The sequence below is a fragment of the Rousettus aegyptiacus genome, unplaced genomic scaffold (genome assembly GCF_014176215.1).
Source record: "Rousettus aegyptiacus isolate mRouAeg1 unplaced genomic scaffold, mRouAeg1.p scaffold_m13_p_14, whole genome shotgun sequence".
Taxonomy (NCBI): domain Eukaryota; kingdom Metazoa; phylum Chordata; class Mammalia; order Chiroptera; family Pteropodidae; genus Rousettus; species Rousettus aegyptiacus.
The window spans coordinates 2,854,663-2,868,785 of NW_023416289.1; the positions used below are offsets into that span (position 1 = coordinate 2,854,663).

General features: G+C 60.8%; 1 protein-coding gene across 1 annotated transcript; it reads left to right on the plus strand.

Annotated features, from left to right (window-relative positions):
• The first annotated feature begins 3,802 nt into the window (after window positions 1–3,802).
• Window positions 3,803–13,152, plus strand: CUNH16orf78 (chromosome unknown C16orf78 homolog). The gene is made up of 5 exons (XM_016147554.2): window positions 3,803–3,967; window positions 5,593–5,706; window positions 6,924–7,053; window positions 10,712–10,964; window positions 13,005–13,152. The coding sequence occupies exons 1-5, from the start codon at window positions 3,803–3,805 to the stop codon at window positions 13,150–13,152; spliced, it is 810 nt and encodes a 269-aa protein (XP_016003040.1).
• Window positions 13,153–14,123: the final 971 nt, after the last annotated feature.

Here is a 14,123-nt window from a genome sequence, read left to right on the forward strand (position 1 = left end):
TCACAGGGAGAAGCGACCTGCTCGGGGTCTCAAAAGTGAATGGCAAGGCCGAGCCAGAACCAGGAATCCTGAGCCCCCCCCAACAATGCTGAGGCTCCCCCCAACCCACACCGCCTTCCAGGCCCCTCCTCCCCGCTCTCTCCGGCTCCCGCTCCGCCTCTGGCTCCGCCTCTCTGTTTTCTCTGTCTTGCTCTCTGTAGTGGACCAAATTGTGTCCCCCTAAAATGCGTGCGGTGACACCCTGCCCCCCGAGGTGGCTGTGTTTGGGGATGGGGTGTTCGGGAGGTAGTTAAGGCTTCGTGAGGACGTAAAGGTGGGGCCATCGTCGGAGAGGCCGCTGGCCTTGTGTGGAGGAGTTCGCTCTCCCGCCCTCCCCCGCCCTCTCTCCTCCCTCCCTCCTCCCTCCGCACACGCGCGTGCCAAGGAAAGGCCATGCGAGCACGCAGTGACATCATGGCCCCCTATAAGCCAAGAGAAGAGGCTTCAGAATGAAACCCGCCTGTCGGCACTTGGCCGTGGACTTCTAGCCCCCAGGCGTGTGAGGGATGAGCGTCCGATGGTCCGGGTACCCAGCAGCCGGCACCGGCCGCTGCGCCCCTGTCCCGCGCGCTCTCCCTGACTTTCCCGAAGCGCTCCTGCCATCTGCTGGTCAGTCTCGGGATAGCAGGCGAGGGCCAGGCCTCCCAGAGGCTCCGCCTCCTCCAGGGCAGCCGCCCCGCAGAGGGCCAGAGCCTCTGGCCACCTCCTCCTGCGCCCTGAGCCCTGCCTCAGGCCAGATGACCCGGCACACCTCAACTCCTGACGCACGGGCACTTGAAGTTCCTTAGAGTCAGGGCCACAGCCGGCCCGTTTCCTTATCGACCCTCGTCGCCACCTACTCCCTCATGGCAGGGCACACAGTAGGTGCTCCCTAAATGTTCCTCGAAGGACTAAGGGAAGACACGCCCTTCAGGGGACTTAATGGGTTCCCATCTTCCAGGGCTCGGGGCTCAGGGCTCGGGACTTGAAATGCTCTCCCTCCTGGTCCGACCCCCCCACACCCGGCTCCCACACTCGCGCGTCCTCAGTGACACCCAGACTCGCCCCTGCGCACAGAGCCCGGTTCTCCCCTCCCCCCCCAGACGAGGCCTCAGCCCCGGGCGGGGACAGTGGGGCGCTTGCCCGGGGCGCCGCCAACGCCTGCCGCGGGCTGCGGTGGGGCCCCGCGGCTCGCGCTGATCTCGTCTTTGCTGAAGGTCGTGGCAGTTCGCTCGTCACGGACTTGGCAGATGGATTTTGATTTTCTCTAAGCATCGCAGTAATGGAAGCGGGGGCTTCCGCAGATAGCGCCCCGGCACCCGCGCTCACAGCCGCGTCGCTCACGGTGGCCAGGAGGTGGAAAGCAGCCGGTGTGTCTGTGGGCGGGTGGCCGGACAAACACAACGTGGTCTTTCCGGACACCGGAAAACGACTCAGCCCTCAACAGGAAGGACGTCCCGGCCCTGGGACGACAAGGACGGACCTCGGAGACGCCGTGCCGAGTGCAGAGGCCAGTCCCGAGGGGACGAGCGCCGCGCGATTCCGCTCTCACGACGTCCTCGGCATCGGCCTCTGCGGCGGGGGCGGAGAGCCCGGCGGCGGCCGCCAGGGACTCGGGGGCTGGAGGGGGCGGCGGGGCTCACGGCAGCGCTCAGCGGGGGACACGGAGGAGTCCTGGAGGCTTCCTGTGGGGTGACGGCCGCACGACAGTGTGAGCATGCGCAATGCGCCGAACGAAACCTAAAAATGCTTAGAGCGGTAACTTTTGTTACGCATACTTTATCATGATAAAAATACTACATTAAAATGTTATTTACCTGACTTGCTGCATTTTGGGTGCCCTTAAGTTCGTGCCCGACTTGAGTGCCACTCGCCTAACCTTTGCCCCGCCCCCGAAGTCCTTGTTGCCATCGCACTGGCACCATCTTACAAATGATGGAACGTGGCCTAAGGGATGTTAGAGGTTGACAGCCCTGCCCAAGGTCACCTAGAAAACATAGGTGAGCCGGGGACGCAAGAGCCAAGCCCCGAGGGTCCAGAATTCAGCTCCCCGCCCACCACTGGTCCTGAGGGGAGTCTCGGCCCACGTGGCAGGGCCTCCGCAGACCCGGCGCAACGTGATTGGCAGCCGGCTCGCCGCGGAAAGCCGAGGCGGGCCGGAGGCAGCGAGATGACGAGTGCGCAGGGCCGGCGACGTGCCGACCAAGGACCGCGTCACCCGGCACGTCTTCCTCCAAAACCGAGCTAAAGGCAGTTCCGCTTACGCACGGGCCAAACAAATTCCTCGCTCACATCCTGCAAATACATAGAGAAATGAATGCAGCCAGATACGGAGATGTGTGCATGATTCCGTTTCTGTCACCTCAAACTACAAGACAAACCTAGCGAATTACAGGTCAGGGTCGTGCTCACCCTTGGAGGGAGGCGATGTGACCAGCAGGGGCCGTAACGGGGAGTCCGGGTACTGGTTACACAGATCTCTTCATTTGTGACTCTGGCACTTTTATTATTATTATTTATGCCCACAGCACCCGGTCTTCCTAGGTGGTCTCCCGTCCAAGTACTAACCAGGCCCGACCCTGCTTAGCTTCCGAGATCAGACATCAGGCTTGCTCAGGGGGACACTGCCGTAGACCATGGAATGGACCGTGGCTCCACTGGGGCGCGAACCCAGGACCTTCTGCGTGTAAAGCAGATGCGCTGACCGCCACACTGTGGATCCACGTGCACTGGCACATTCCTGACACAGTCTCCTTCAAGAACGTCTACCGAGACGAGAAAAGGAAGCCCGGCCATGCCGCTCCCTGCCCTCCGTCTGAATCTCCCTTTCCTTCCCTTTCCTTCCCAGTTGGAGCCAACACGCGGCCCTTCAAGGCCCCGCCCACTCTGGCCTCCGCCCACCTGTCCTGCGGTGGCGTCCCTCACAAGCCTACCTGGCCTTCTGCTGCCCCGCAGGCGTGCGGGCTCCGCCCCCCCCCCACCCCGCCCTGCTCCGGGCCCGTGGATGTGCTGCTCCCCGCGCCCGGCGCCCCGCTGGGGGCTATCCCCGCTGAGTCGGCGCCACCCGCTGGCACGCCGTCCGGGCCTGCTGCTTCCGTCCCAGGCCGTCGTAGAACTACATTCCTTCCCTTTCGTGGGCTCCTCTTCACTCCGCCTTCTCGGGTTCCTCGAGTAATTATCTGGCTGCCGTTTTGTCCTTCCCACGGGCCCGTATGTGTCACGAGGTCTGACCATGTCGTTCTCTGCAGTGCAACCCCAGCACCCTGCCTGGCACGTCGTGGGCATCCGATAACTATCTCTTTGACAAATAGAAAAGCAATCGAGACTATAAAAATCTTCATTCTAATTAGGAATGAGAGCCCAGATGCCAAACCGAGGAATTTAGAATTTTTTTTTTGTAGGCTACAGGGAGCCGTCGAAGGTTTCTGAGACAGGGAGAGACGTAGGCTGACCTTTGTCTTAGCAATGGCTTTATGGAAGTTGACGTGGGGAGGCCACAGAGGAGGGCATGGCAGAGTCCAGGAGAGGGACGGTGGCCACGTGGGGAAGCCAGTGCCCCGCTCCAACTCTGGCCCCAAGGGCCAGCCTGAGAGTGACCTCACAATCACACTGCAGACCCTCCCACACACCCCTTAGGACCAGGACCCGCCACACCCCGCCGTCTGGGTCACCCAGGCCAGCAGCTAGAGACAGAAGGATGGACGAAGCCGGGGTCTACCACCTTTGGGCCGAAGGCTCCAGCCTGGCTCCGTGATGGCCTAGAAGACTCGAGCCAGGCTCCATCATGGCAGAGAAGTCCGAGGCCCTGAAGAGCTTGATGCCCACGGAGCGCAAGTCCATGTGGAAGACGGCCGAGGAGAGGCGCATGTCCGACCTCACGCGGGTGTTCGAGTGGCTGGAGCGGAGGCAGGGGAAGAGGAAGCAGGCGCAGCCGGTGCGTGCCGCCGGGGTGAGAGACTGACCTGGCTCCAGGAGAAAAGGCAGGGGGTTTCTCAGCACTGGGGTGAACTAGCAGAGGAGGACTGGAGGCTGTCGGGGAGGCCGTCCCGACTAGGCCGGCTGAGTCTGCTAATTGTTGGGCTCCTGCTCTCCCACAGAGATGGGGGGGGGGGGCGCCATCTTTCTTGATGAATGTGCTTCAGAGGCATACCTCCCGAGTCCTTGAGAAAAACCCTCCTAGGTTGTAAAACTGGAAGGACTTTACAAGCTGAGTGTCCCAAAGGAAATGCTATAAGGACCAGGCAGCGCGGGCGGCGGGGGGCCGTCAGGGAGGAGGCCGGAGGGGCGCTGGCTGCGGCCGCCTCTCCTGGTCTGGGCTAGGCCCCTCATGATCCCCTGAGGAGACCCCGAGGTCCGAAGTCCAGGCCCCGGCCTCCGGCTCAGTGGCCGTTGCAATGCCCTTGGTCTGCGCAATTGCCAGATCCGTCCCACTCGGCTTTCCCAGAACGGGGCCGGGAGCGACTCCAGTGACTCCCCAGGGGAGGCTGAGGGTCGTGGGGGAGGTGGAAGGGGACCTACCTCTGCAGGAGCCGCCCTTGGCCACTGTCTCCTCAACCCGGCCCCAGCTTGCGCCCCTCTCTCTGCAATAATCCAAACGAGACCCCCAGGTGGGCCAGCACCCCCGCCTTGGGTGGCTGTCCGCACGCCCTTGGACAGCTCCCTGCCGCATACCGACCGGCCTATCAAACACTCCCGCCCACGTAGTGTCGCCCAGGGAGAGGGAAGGCTCGGCAGCCCCACGCGGTGAGCCGCTCGTTTCCGCAGCAGCCCTCGGAGGCGGGTCCCACTGCGGCCCCCGCCATCAGATGAGGGATCTGAGCTGTAGAGGGAGCAGGCGCTTGCCCAAGGCTGCTCAGCCACTCAGCCCTAGACAGGAGGCCAGGCCAGGCCATCGGACCGAGAGACCGGCCTCGGCCACCACCTCCCACAACCACCAGCGGCATGCCCCGAGGAGTCCCAGTCAGTGAGGCGCGCCGTGATGGACTGGCCTGGATGGCCCCTGGGGGCCCCTCCTCAGTGGGCCCTGGTACCCCCAATGTGCCGTCGCCCCCGCCTGCCCGGGGAGAGCGGAAGGCCGGGGACGTGCACGGGGCACACGTGCTCGGCCCTCGATGGCGGTGAGGAGCCCCCGGAAGTGCGGGAGGCGGGGCGGACTCCGGTGACGGCTCTGGGAAGACAGGATTAGGGTGGGTGGACTGAGGGCAGGAGGGGTTCTGGGGACGAAGGGAGAGTCCTACTGGACTCAAAGTCAAGGTGGCTTTTCTGTGGCTCCAGACCGCAGGCTGTGGCAGGGGAGTGGCAGCTAGAAAGGCCCTTTGGGGGCTGGAAGGCATTTTTATCAGGCTGGGGACGGGGCTCTTACCTGGAGGCTGCAAGGGAGCCAGGGATGGGCTCCGAAGTGAAGAGGCGGCCGGCCGTGGGGGCGGCGTGGCACGGACCCCAGGGCACGCCAGGAGAGGGACGGTGGGGGGAGGGGGACGGGGGGACAGATCCGCGCGCCAGGGAGCTTCCCCCCGTGGGGACAGAGTGGTCGGTGCCCGTGGGGGTCACAGTGTTCCCCTCGCCCCCTTGCAGAAGAACAAAGTCAAGACAGTGACATCCCCTAAAGGAAGTCGGAGGGAAGAAAAGAAAGCCAAGAACATCCCGAAACAGAAGAGAGATCGCCACCAGCTGTCATTCGCTGAGCAGGTGAGAGCCCCGCATGGCCACCCATCCCCACTGGGTCCCCGCTCCTGCACGGTGTCTGGCAGCTGCTTACAGAGTTTTCTCAAGGCTCAAAAATCCACTCCCGCCTCACACTGACCCCAAACGGGGACCCGACAAAAGGTCCCACCCGGGGACAGGGAGGACATGCACTCCGGTGGTCCAGGGTCCTGTCTGCCTCCTCCCCCGACCCTGTGTGAGACGCCCAGACCTCAGTGCCCCAGGCTGTGGTGTCCACGGCCCTGAGGGGCAGCCGGAAAAGCGAGGAGCTGCGGAGCGGGCCCGGCCCCCCGCCTGCCCCACGCCTGCCCCACGCCTGCCACCCCGCCTGCCACCCCACTGGCCACCCCGCCTGCCCCACGCCTGCCACCCCGCCTGCCACCCCACTGGCCACCCCGCCTGCCCCACGCCTGTCACCCCGCCTGCCCCCACGCCTGCCCCACGCCTGTCACCCCGCCTGCCCCACGCCTGCCCACCCCGCTGGCCACCCCGCTGGCCACCCCGCTGGCCATCCCGCCTGCCCCACGCCTGTCACCCCGCCTGCCCCCACGCCTGCCCCACGCCTGCCACCCCGCCTGCCACCCCACTGGCCACCCCGCCTGCCCCCACGCCTGCCCCACGCCTGTCACCCCGCCTGCCCCCACGCCTGCCCCACGCCTGTCACCCCCGCCTGCCCCACGCCTGCCCCACGCCTGTCACCCCGCCTGCCCCCACGCTGCCCCACGCCTGTCACCCCGCCTGCCCCACGCCTGCCCCACGCCTGTCACCCCGCCTGCCCCACGCCTGCCCACCCCGCCGGCCACCCCGCTGGCCACCCCGCTGGCCACCCCGCCTGCCCCCACGCCTGCCCCACGCCTGTCACCCCGCCTGCCCCCACGCCTGCCCCACGCCTGTCACCCCGCCTGCCCCACGCCTGCCCCACGCCTGTCACCCCGCCTGCCCCACGCCTGCCCCACGCCTGTCACCCCGCCTGCCCCACGCCTGCCCCACGCCTGTCACCCCGCCTGCCCCACGCCTGCCCCACGCCTGTCACCCCGCCTGCCCCACGCCTGCCCACCCCGCCGGCCACCCCGCTGGCCACCCCGCTGGCCATCCCGCCTGCCCCACGCCTGCCACCCTGCCCGCCCCCCGCCCACCTCCGGGGAGCACGCACGCTGGAACCCGCCCCCCAGCGTGTACCTCCTGTCCTGCTCCCCCGCAAGGCCCAGAGGCTCAGCTCCAGAAGGGACGGAGACGCCGTCATGTACCGCAGGCTCTACGGAGTGGAGACCAAGGGGAAGCGCCTGAGCATGGTCCCTGGCAGCTACATCAAGGACGGCACCAAGAAGCCTGGTAAGGGCACCCGGCCCAGCTGCCGGGGCCGTCCTCCTCCGGAGGGACCGAGAGTCGCACCGTGGTCAGGGCGGCGGCGCCCGCAGCAGCCCGCCCGCCGCTCACTGATGCCGTGCCCCGAGGGACGTCGACCGCCGTCCTCGGCTGCGCCCTCCGTGAGCTGCCTCTTTGCTCCGGCTGCTTTGAAGGTTTTCTCTTTGAGCGATTCGGTTAGAACGCGCGTTGACACCGTTTCGCTCCGTGTTTCTCGCGTTTGCCTTTGGGGTTTGCCGACATTCTTGGTTTATAGTTTTCAGCAAATTGAAAAAATTGGGGCCATTATTTCTTTAAACATTTTTTTCAATCCTCCGCTCCCTCCCTCCCTCCCAGGCACCACAGCCCACGCGAAGACCCGGAACTTACTGTGTTCCTGCCCCCAGCCTTTTCTTTTTGTGTTGATTTTTTTAATATATATTTTCCGTCGCTATGTCTTCAAGTTCGCTCATCTTTTCTTTGCAATGTGGATCCCATTTGAGGTATTTTTCATTCGGACGTGGTAGTCCGCATTCCGGAGCTTCACTTTGGGTCACTTTCACACCCCGTGTCTCTCCTTCCCACGCCCCGGCCTTCACGGAAGCTGCGGAGGGGTCTCGTCCGCCGGGTCTGCGACATTTCTGCAGGCCCCGGTGAGGGCTCGGCTGAGCGGGGTCTTCTCAGACCCCGGAGCGATCCCAGCAGCTTCCTCCCGCTGCTCCACCCCGGGAAGTCCAGCGGCCTCGGCCCCTCCGCCCCGCCGCCCGGCTCGGGGAAACCACGGCGTCTGTTTCCACGCTCCACACTGTGGCCGTGGGCTCGGCCGGGGCCTCGTGGGACTCACCTCACCCTTTCGCCTCCCTCCAGCCTCGTTGCCTCATGTTGCCTGTTGTCCAGGGTCCGAAAACCGTCGTTTCATGTAACAGGCCCTGGTTTGTTTGTTAGTTTGTCTTGTTTAAGGTGAAAGGGTAACTTCGCCTTCTGTCACCCCATCTTGGCTGAAAGCAGAAGTCTCAGGTGGGCCTTTCCAAAACGTAAACCTGATTGAATGCAGTGGCGAGTGAGTGAACATTTTAAGAAGGAAACCAGCTACCAAGTTGGATTTGAATTTTTAGAAGGTCACTCTGGCTATGGGTCAGTAAAAGATCCCAGGAAAGCTATGCGAACACATTTCCAAAGTAAATCTTGGCAGAGTACGAGCAGCTAGACTAGAGCAGGGAATTTATTTGGCTTCCCCTCCTTTTGACCTTCTGCTCAGGGCGCTCTGCAGATGCCGGGGGAGCGTGCGTGTCTCGGGCGGAGGGCTGGAGGCTGATAACACCGTGCCGTCTGTCTCCATGTGGACAGAATGGGGCCCTGGAGTCCCACCCACGGCCCACTAGAAATCTAACTTATCTGTTCAGCCAAAGACCAGGAATGTGGGTCATTTCAGTCCAGAGGGTGACCAGGACAGGTGTTCAGAAAAAGGCAGTGACATTTTCCTGGATCCACCACAACTTAGCTCTGGCATTTTGGGCACGTGACTCAGTCTCTCTGCTTGTTTGTTACATGAGTGTGCCATGCCTGTGAGACTGTAGTACCCCCCCCCCAAAGCCCCTCAACCCATGCCTGGCACATAGGCACTCAGAAAATGTTAGCTGACGTGCACAATTATCATCACTATTCTGATTACTAGGTTTTTTTTTTTTTTTTTCCTATATGAAACCCACCTTGACCCAGAAGAGGGTCCAATGTCTCGGGAAAGGCTATGGCCCCTTCTGCAAAGGGGTTCCCTTTGTGCCAGTGAGGACGTGCAGCTCATAATTCTACTAGTTTCTGCCATGCATAAACAGGGACGGCTAAGGCCACCTTACCCCATCACCCTCCTAGGGACCAGCTGTCAATCCAGGACACGATACCGGGCATTAAGAGTCCCAGTTCAGCCACTACCTCATCACGAGACCGCGGGCAAGTTACCGCCTCCCTCCCGGGCACTGCCCCGCATGTGGGTAACTACGGGAGGCCCAGGCTCATCCCCCTTGGCATGTCCTGGTGACATTCCCAAGCCTGATCGATGGAATCGCACCAGACTACAGGAAGAACAATTTACCTACAAGGAGAAAAAAATCAAAGTAGCACCAACCTGGAGTGAAATCACACTCTAGCCTTCTGAGAGTGAAGACCTGCAGCCCCATAACCCTGTCCCCAGCCCCCATGGAAGTCGCCGTGGGAGTGAGTGAATGACATTTGCAGATAGAGAGATACTTAGGGACTTTCTCCGCCTTGTATCCCTTGATCTACAGAAAATGCTCCAGGAGATAGAATTGGCACCAAATTAGGAAATAGTTGGTTTAAAGCAAATCTATATAACCCTTAAAACCGGGTAGCACAGGAAGATTGAAATCGAAAGGATAAACAAAGAGATACTACATGCGAACAGGTGTAGTGGAGTTAAGGTGGAAAGAAATGCATGGTCTAAAAGAGGGGAAAGAGAGTAAACAGTAACCTTAAAACCTACACACGCCAAAAATACGGTAACGAAATCGACAAATATTTAGAAGGGCAAAGAGAACCTGATGGAAATGTGGCCGTGGTGGGGAGTTTTAATACACCTTTTTCATAACCAAATAGGTCAGGTAGACAGTGACAGGAAGCACAGTTAACAAACCAGAACTGTATATTCGAATAGAGAACACTCATCTTTATATGGCCGAAAATATTTACAAAAATCATCTGTATTTTCACCACCAAAAAAAAAAAAAAAAATTAACATTCAGAAAAGCAAAGATTTTAGGGCTACCTATGTTGTTCTAAAGCAATAATTATAAATAAAATTAAGATCAGAAGATACCCCCACCTTAACAGTTGGAAATTTAGAAAGAAGCTCCTAAAATACCCTTATAGCAAAGAGAAGAAAAGCTAATGAAAATCAGCCTCTTTGACACTAAAACCTATGAATGGAGGCAAAATATACGATTAGAAGAAAACTTACAGTAAGAACAAAAATAGTGGTTCTTCATAAAACTAAAAGTGACGAAAAACTAATACTTTTATTAATTTAATAGGATAGAGGAATAATTAATATAAAGAGATAACTGATCAACTAAATACCATCTGAGATTAATGAAATACAAAATTAAAAGCAGTCAAAAGGATAAATCCAAAGCTAGCTTTTTGAAAAAGCAACTGATGAATAACATGAAGTCATTGTAAGTCTTGTTAAAAAGAAAAGTAAAAATAGACAAGATTTTGTATGAGAAAGGGTACACAAGTACAATAAGAAATACATTAGATGAATCGTAATAGAATACTACATGCGCCTCTGTAGACTATATTTGAAAACCTAACAGAAATGGATAATTTCCTCTCATACTATAAATTATCAAAAGTGATATTATAAGGAACAGAAAAATTCGAACAGTGCAATTTCTGATGTAAAAATCGAAAATGGTTGACGCTATCCCACTAAAAATGGTTTCTCGCCAGGTTCTAGCTAACTTTTAAAGAACAAATGATCCCAGTGTTCCTTCAACTATTGCAGACTTTATAAAATATGGGCATTTCTGCATTAATAGCAAGCCGTCATAATCTTAGCATTAACACAGCAAGCAAAAAACTAGTCTAATCTGTCAGCATCTAACTCCTTGCGACATCTGTCCAATTGCAGATGTAGAGATCAAGGACGGCATTGGCCTGGATTCCTCTCAGCGGTCCATGGCATACCACCGACAAAGCATCGTGGACCCCATACTGCAGGACACTCTCTTCCCCCCGCGGAAGTCGACCCTCCTAAGAGACTGGGTGGGCAAGATGCCAGACGCGTCTTACGATCGCCGGCTGAAGAACCTCGTGGAGAAAGGCGGCGAGGCCAAGATGGAGATGGTGAGGATGCTGAAGCCGGAGGAGGTGCTGAGCTGCCGGTGAGAGGCCCATGCGCGGGGTCGCGTCGGGGCGTCCTGGGCGGGCGGGCTTTGCTCTCTGCCGTCTCTGGTCCAGACCGGAGACCCGGGAGGCTGGCTCTGCCTTTGAGTCGCCCGGGGCCGCCCCGGGGCAGAAGCCACACCTGCCGGTGGACCGTGTCCTGGATGTGCACGACTTTCAGGCGCTGCCGTCCCGAGGCTGCGTCTCTGGATCCTTACGCGGCCTCTCCCGTGTCTCCATGTGTCCCACAGCGGAGACCCTGGCGGTCGCTCTCTCAGGAAGGGGAGAGCGGCTCGCGGCCCGCTTTAACAGGCGGTCACCCCCAGGGCCTTTCCGCGGGCCCCACCCCAGGGCCCGCCTGCTGTGCGCTTGGGTTTTAGACTCTTAGAGGGACCGTGAAGGAAGTGTGGAGCCACCTGGTGTCCACTGCTTTGACAAAGGGGTCCCCTTCCCGCTCACTCTGGTTGTCAGCCACGCCGAACAGCTTGGTTTCTGCCCCAAAGTTCAAGTACCTGTCCCCAGCCCGCTGGTACCCTTTACTGTAAAGGTGTGAAGACAAGGTTGGGGACCCTAGCAGAGGAGGCGGCGGGACCACAGGGTGCCGCTGTCCTCCTCGTCCTCGCAGAGTTGGCCGCAGTGAGCTCTGCTGCTGGCTCAGGGTGCCAAGCGTCCACCACCCCACCTCGAAGCCCTTCCCTGCCCGCCGGCTGGCTGAGATTGACAGGCAGCCTCCAGGCTAGAGGGGACTTCCTGTTCCTGCCTCTTCCGGGGCTAGATGACTTTGGCTGTGGCTTTCAGATTGACAGTGTGGTCCTGATCCACCCCGGCCCACGGGGAGCCTGCCTGGGCTCCAGGGTAGGGGAGAAGAGATTCAGACAGGGCCGCTACCCTCCAAGGAGGGGATGAGGATGTTTGGAGAGATGGCGTCCAACGAGCCATTAGGAAAACGTCTCAGAAAAGCACAAAGTTGTCTGGCATGGGATGCCAGTGAGTGCCCACTCACGCACAGGTGCGTGCCCCGCCAGGGCCGTGCCGGGTGGGTGGGAGGGGGCAGACCACGGCCGGAGCTGTCGGGGAAAGGTGGTCCAGGTGTGGGGAGTCCGAGTTGGCTGTAAAAACAGGCGAGTCCCAGGCAGACCTCGAAAGAGAAGCAAGGCCATCCCCAGAGGGGGGGGAAGGCCCGGGTTCTGTCGACGTGCGGCTCCTCCCCGGCGTCTGCAGCAACGCAGCACGCGGCGGCCTGCGCAGGGGCCCCGGGTCCTTGTACCAGAGCGGGGAGCAAGGTCAAGGTCGATGGTGGCGGAATAAAAAGCTTCCAGGCTCTGACGGCAGAGGCGACCTCTGGATCGCAGTGCAGATGGGATCCGTCCCGCTCCTCGGTGTAAGTCAGAGCGTGGGGCTTCAGGCTCGTGCGTCAAACCGGCGTCCTCAGCGTCTGAGTGTTAGGGACAGGAAGTGCTCGCCTCTGGCCCGCAGGGCGGCCCCGCCTTTATCCCCCGGCCTGGGCCTTGTCCAGGTGGCGCACGCATGGCAGCGATGGGAGAATCTCCCAACGATTTGCATCCTGGTCCCCTCTGCCCCTCAGCACAATGTCATGGCCACGCCGCACCTCCTCCTTCCTGACGCCACCTCAATGCCCGCAGAACGGTCCTCGAGACGAAGGTTCCCCGCTCACTTAACCGGCCACGTGGAGGGAATTTCCTGTTTTCTATTGTCGATACCCCCAGAACGCACCCTTAAATAATATAGCTTTCCTTCCCATTGACTTCTCGAGGCGAGTAGAGGGCCCGAGCGGAGTTACCGAGTCGAAGATAGTGAAGCTTTTGGGGGGACAGGGCAGGCAGGGGCGGTGCTTAGTGCGTACGTTGCCCAGAGCTTTGCCAGTCAAACTCCCCCCAACTCCGTGGGGTCCCACTGCTCTGAGACGCGGTCCGCTCCGTTTCGGAGGTCCCGCGGTGCTTACGGCTCGCTGCCCCCGGTCAAGGCCAACGCCGCGGCGGCTCCGCGCTCGGCTGACCCTCCGGCCTTGTCTCGCACAGGTACCTGCGGCTGTCCGAGAACAACGTCCGGACCCTGCTCAAGCTGTGCAAGGACGCGGGGCAGAACGTGGACATCCACCCGCACATGGTCGAAGGGGAGATCGACTCGAAGAAGGTGTTCGCCCGCAACCCCACCGTGGCCCTCTGAGCGGCCCCACGCCCGGCCCCCGCGGCCCGGTCTGCGGGCAGACCCTCGGCCGGCGAGGCGCCCTCCACGCCAGGCCCCGCGGAGCGGCCCTCGGACGGCAGGCAGCAGAAAACACGGCTGGGCTGCTGGGCCGCGGTGCCGGTGTGGCTTTTGTGCGCCTCGCGGGCGGCCTCGGGGGGAGCTTGGCCGCGTCCCCGCCGGAAGAACGCCCCTGAGGACGGGCTTCTTGGGAGGGAAGTCTTAGAGGCGCATGGGGGCCCGGCGTCCCCAGAGGGACCTTGGGAGAGACCGAGGTCCGAGGGGCTGGTCGACACACGCCCCACGGGTCCAGCACGCCGTGTGGCCCGGCTCTCTGGGAAGCCGGGCCTCTTGTGCGTCGTCGGATGGGGAGCTGACGGGGGTCAGGGGTTGGACGGGGGGACCCTCGGTCGGCACACGGAAACAGGACGGCTCGCTCGAGAAGCCACAGAGGACAGGGAGCCGCTCAGGGCGCACGGACGGGAAGTGGCAAAGGGGGGACGGGCGCCTCCCCTCGCTCCTTCTCCCCCGGCCATTGCCTCCCGGGCCACCCTGCTGCGTCCCCTTGTGGTCCACCGGGACCCCGGGGTCTTCTCCTGCAGGGCCGGAGGTGCACCAGCTTGCCCCCCAGGATCACTAGGAGTCCCGGGTGCAGGGAGGTGTCCAGGCTGAGGGGAGCCCAGCCCTTCTGATGTCACAGAGGAGCGGGGGGAGGCGGCAGCATCCCCCCCTCCTCACCCGGAGGAGTGTCAGGCTGATGGGTAGCACAGTGTTTGTCACCCGACACTCAGACACTCAGTAATTACGTGCAGTGCACCCCACCGGCTCCTCCAGACCCGCCCACATTCTCCCTGGCCTTTTGCAGGTTTGGACCCGCAGGCAGACGGGCGAGGGCAGGCCTAGCGATCACCGGGGCTGTTTGCTTCCGAGCATACCCACTTCCTCCCTCACCG

Coding starts and splice junctions, on each gene's coding strand:
- CUNH16orf78 (XM_016147554.2), top strand. CDS start 3,803: ATGGCAGAGAAGTCCGAGGCCCTGAAGAGCTTGATGCCCACGGAGCGC. Junction 3,968..5,592: donor AGCCGGTGCGTGCCGCCGGG/GTGAGAGACTGA, acceptor GCCCCCTTGCAG/AAGAACAAAGTCAAGACAGT. Junction 7,054..10,711: donor GGACGGCACCAAGAAGCCTG/GTAAGGGCACCC, acceptor GTCCAATTGCAG/ATGTAGAGATCAAGGACGGC.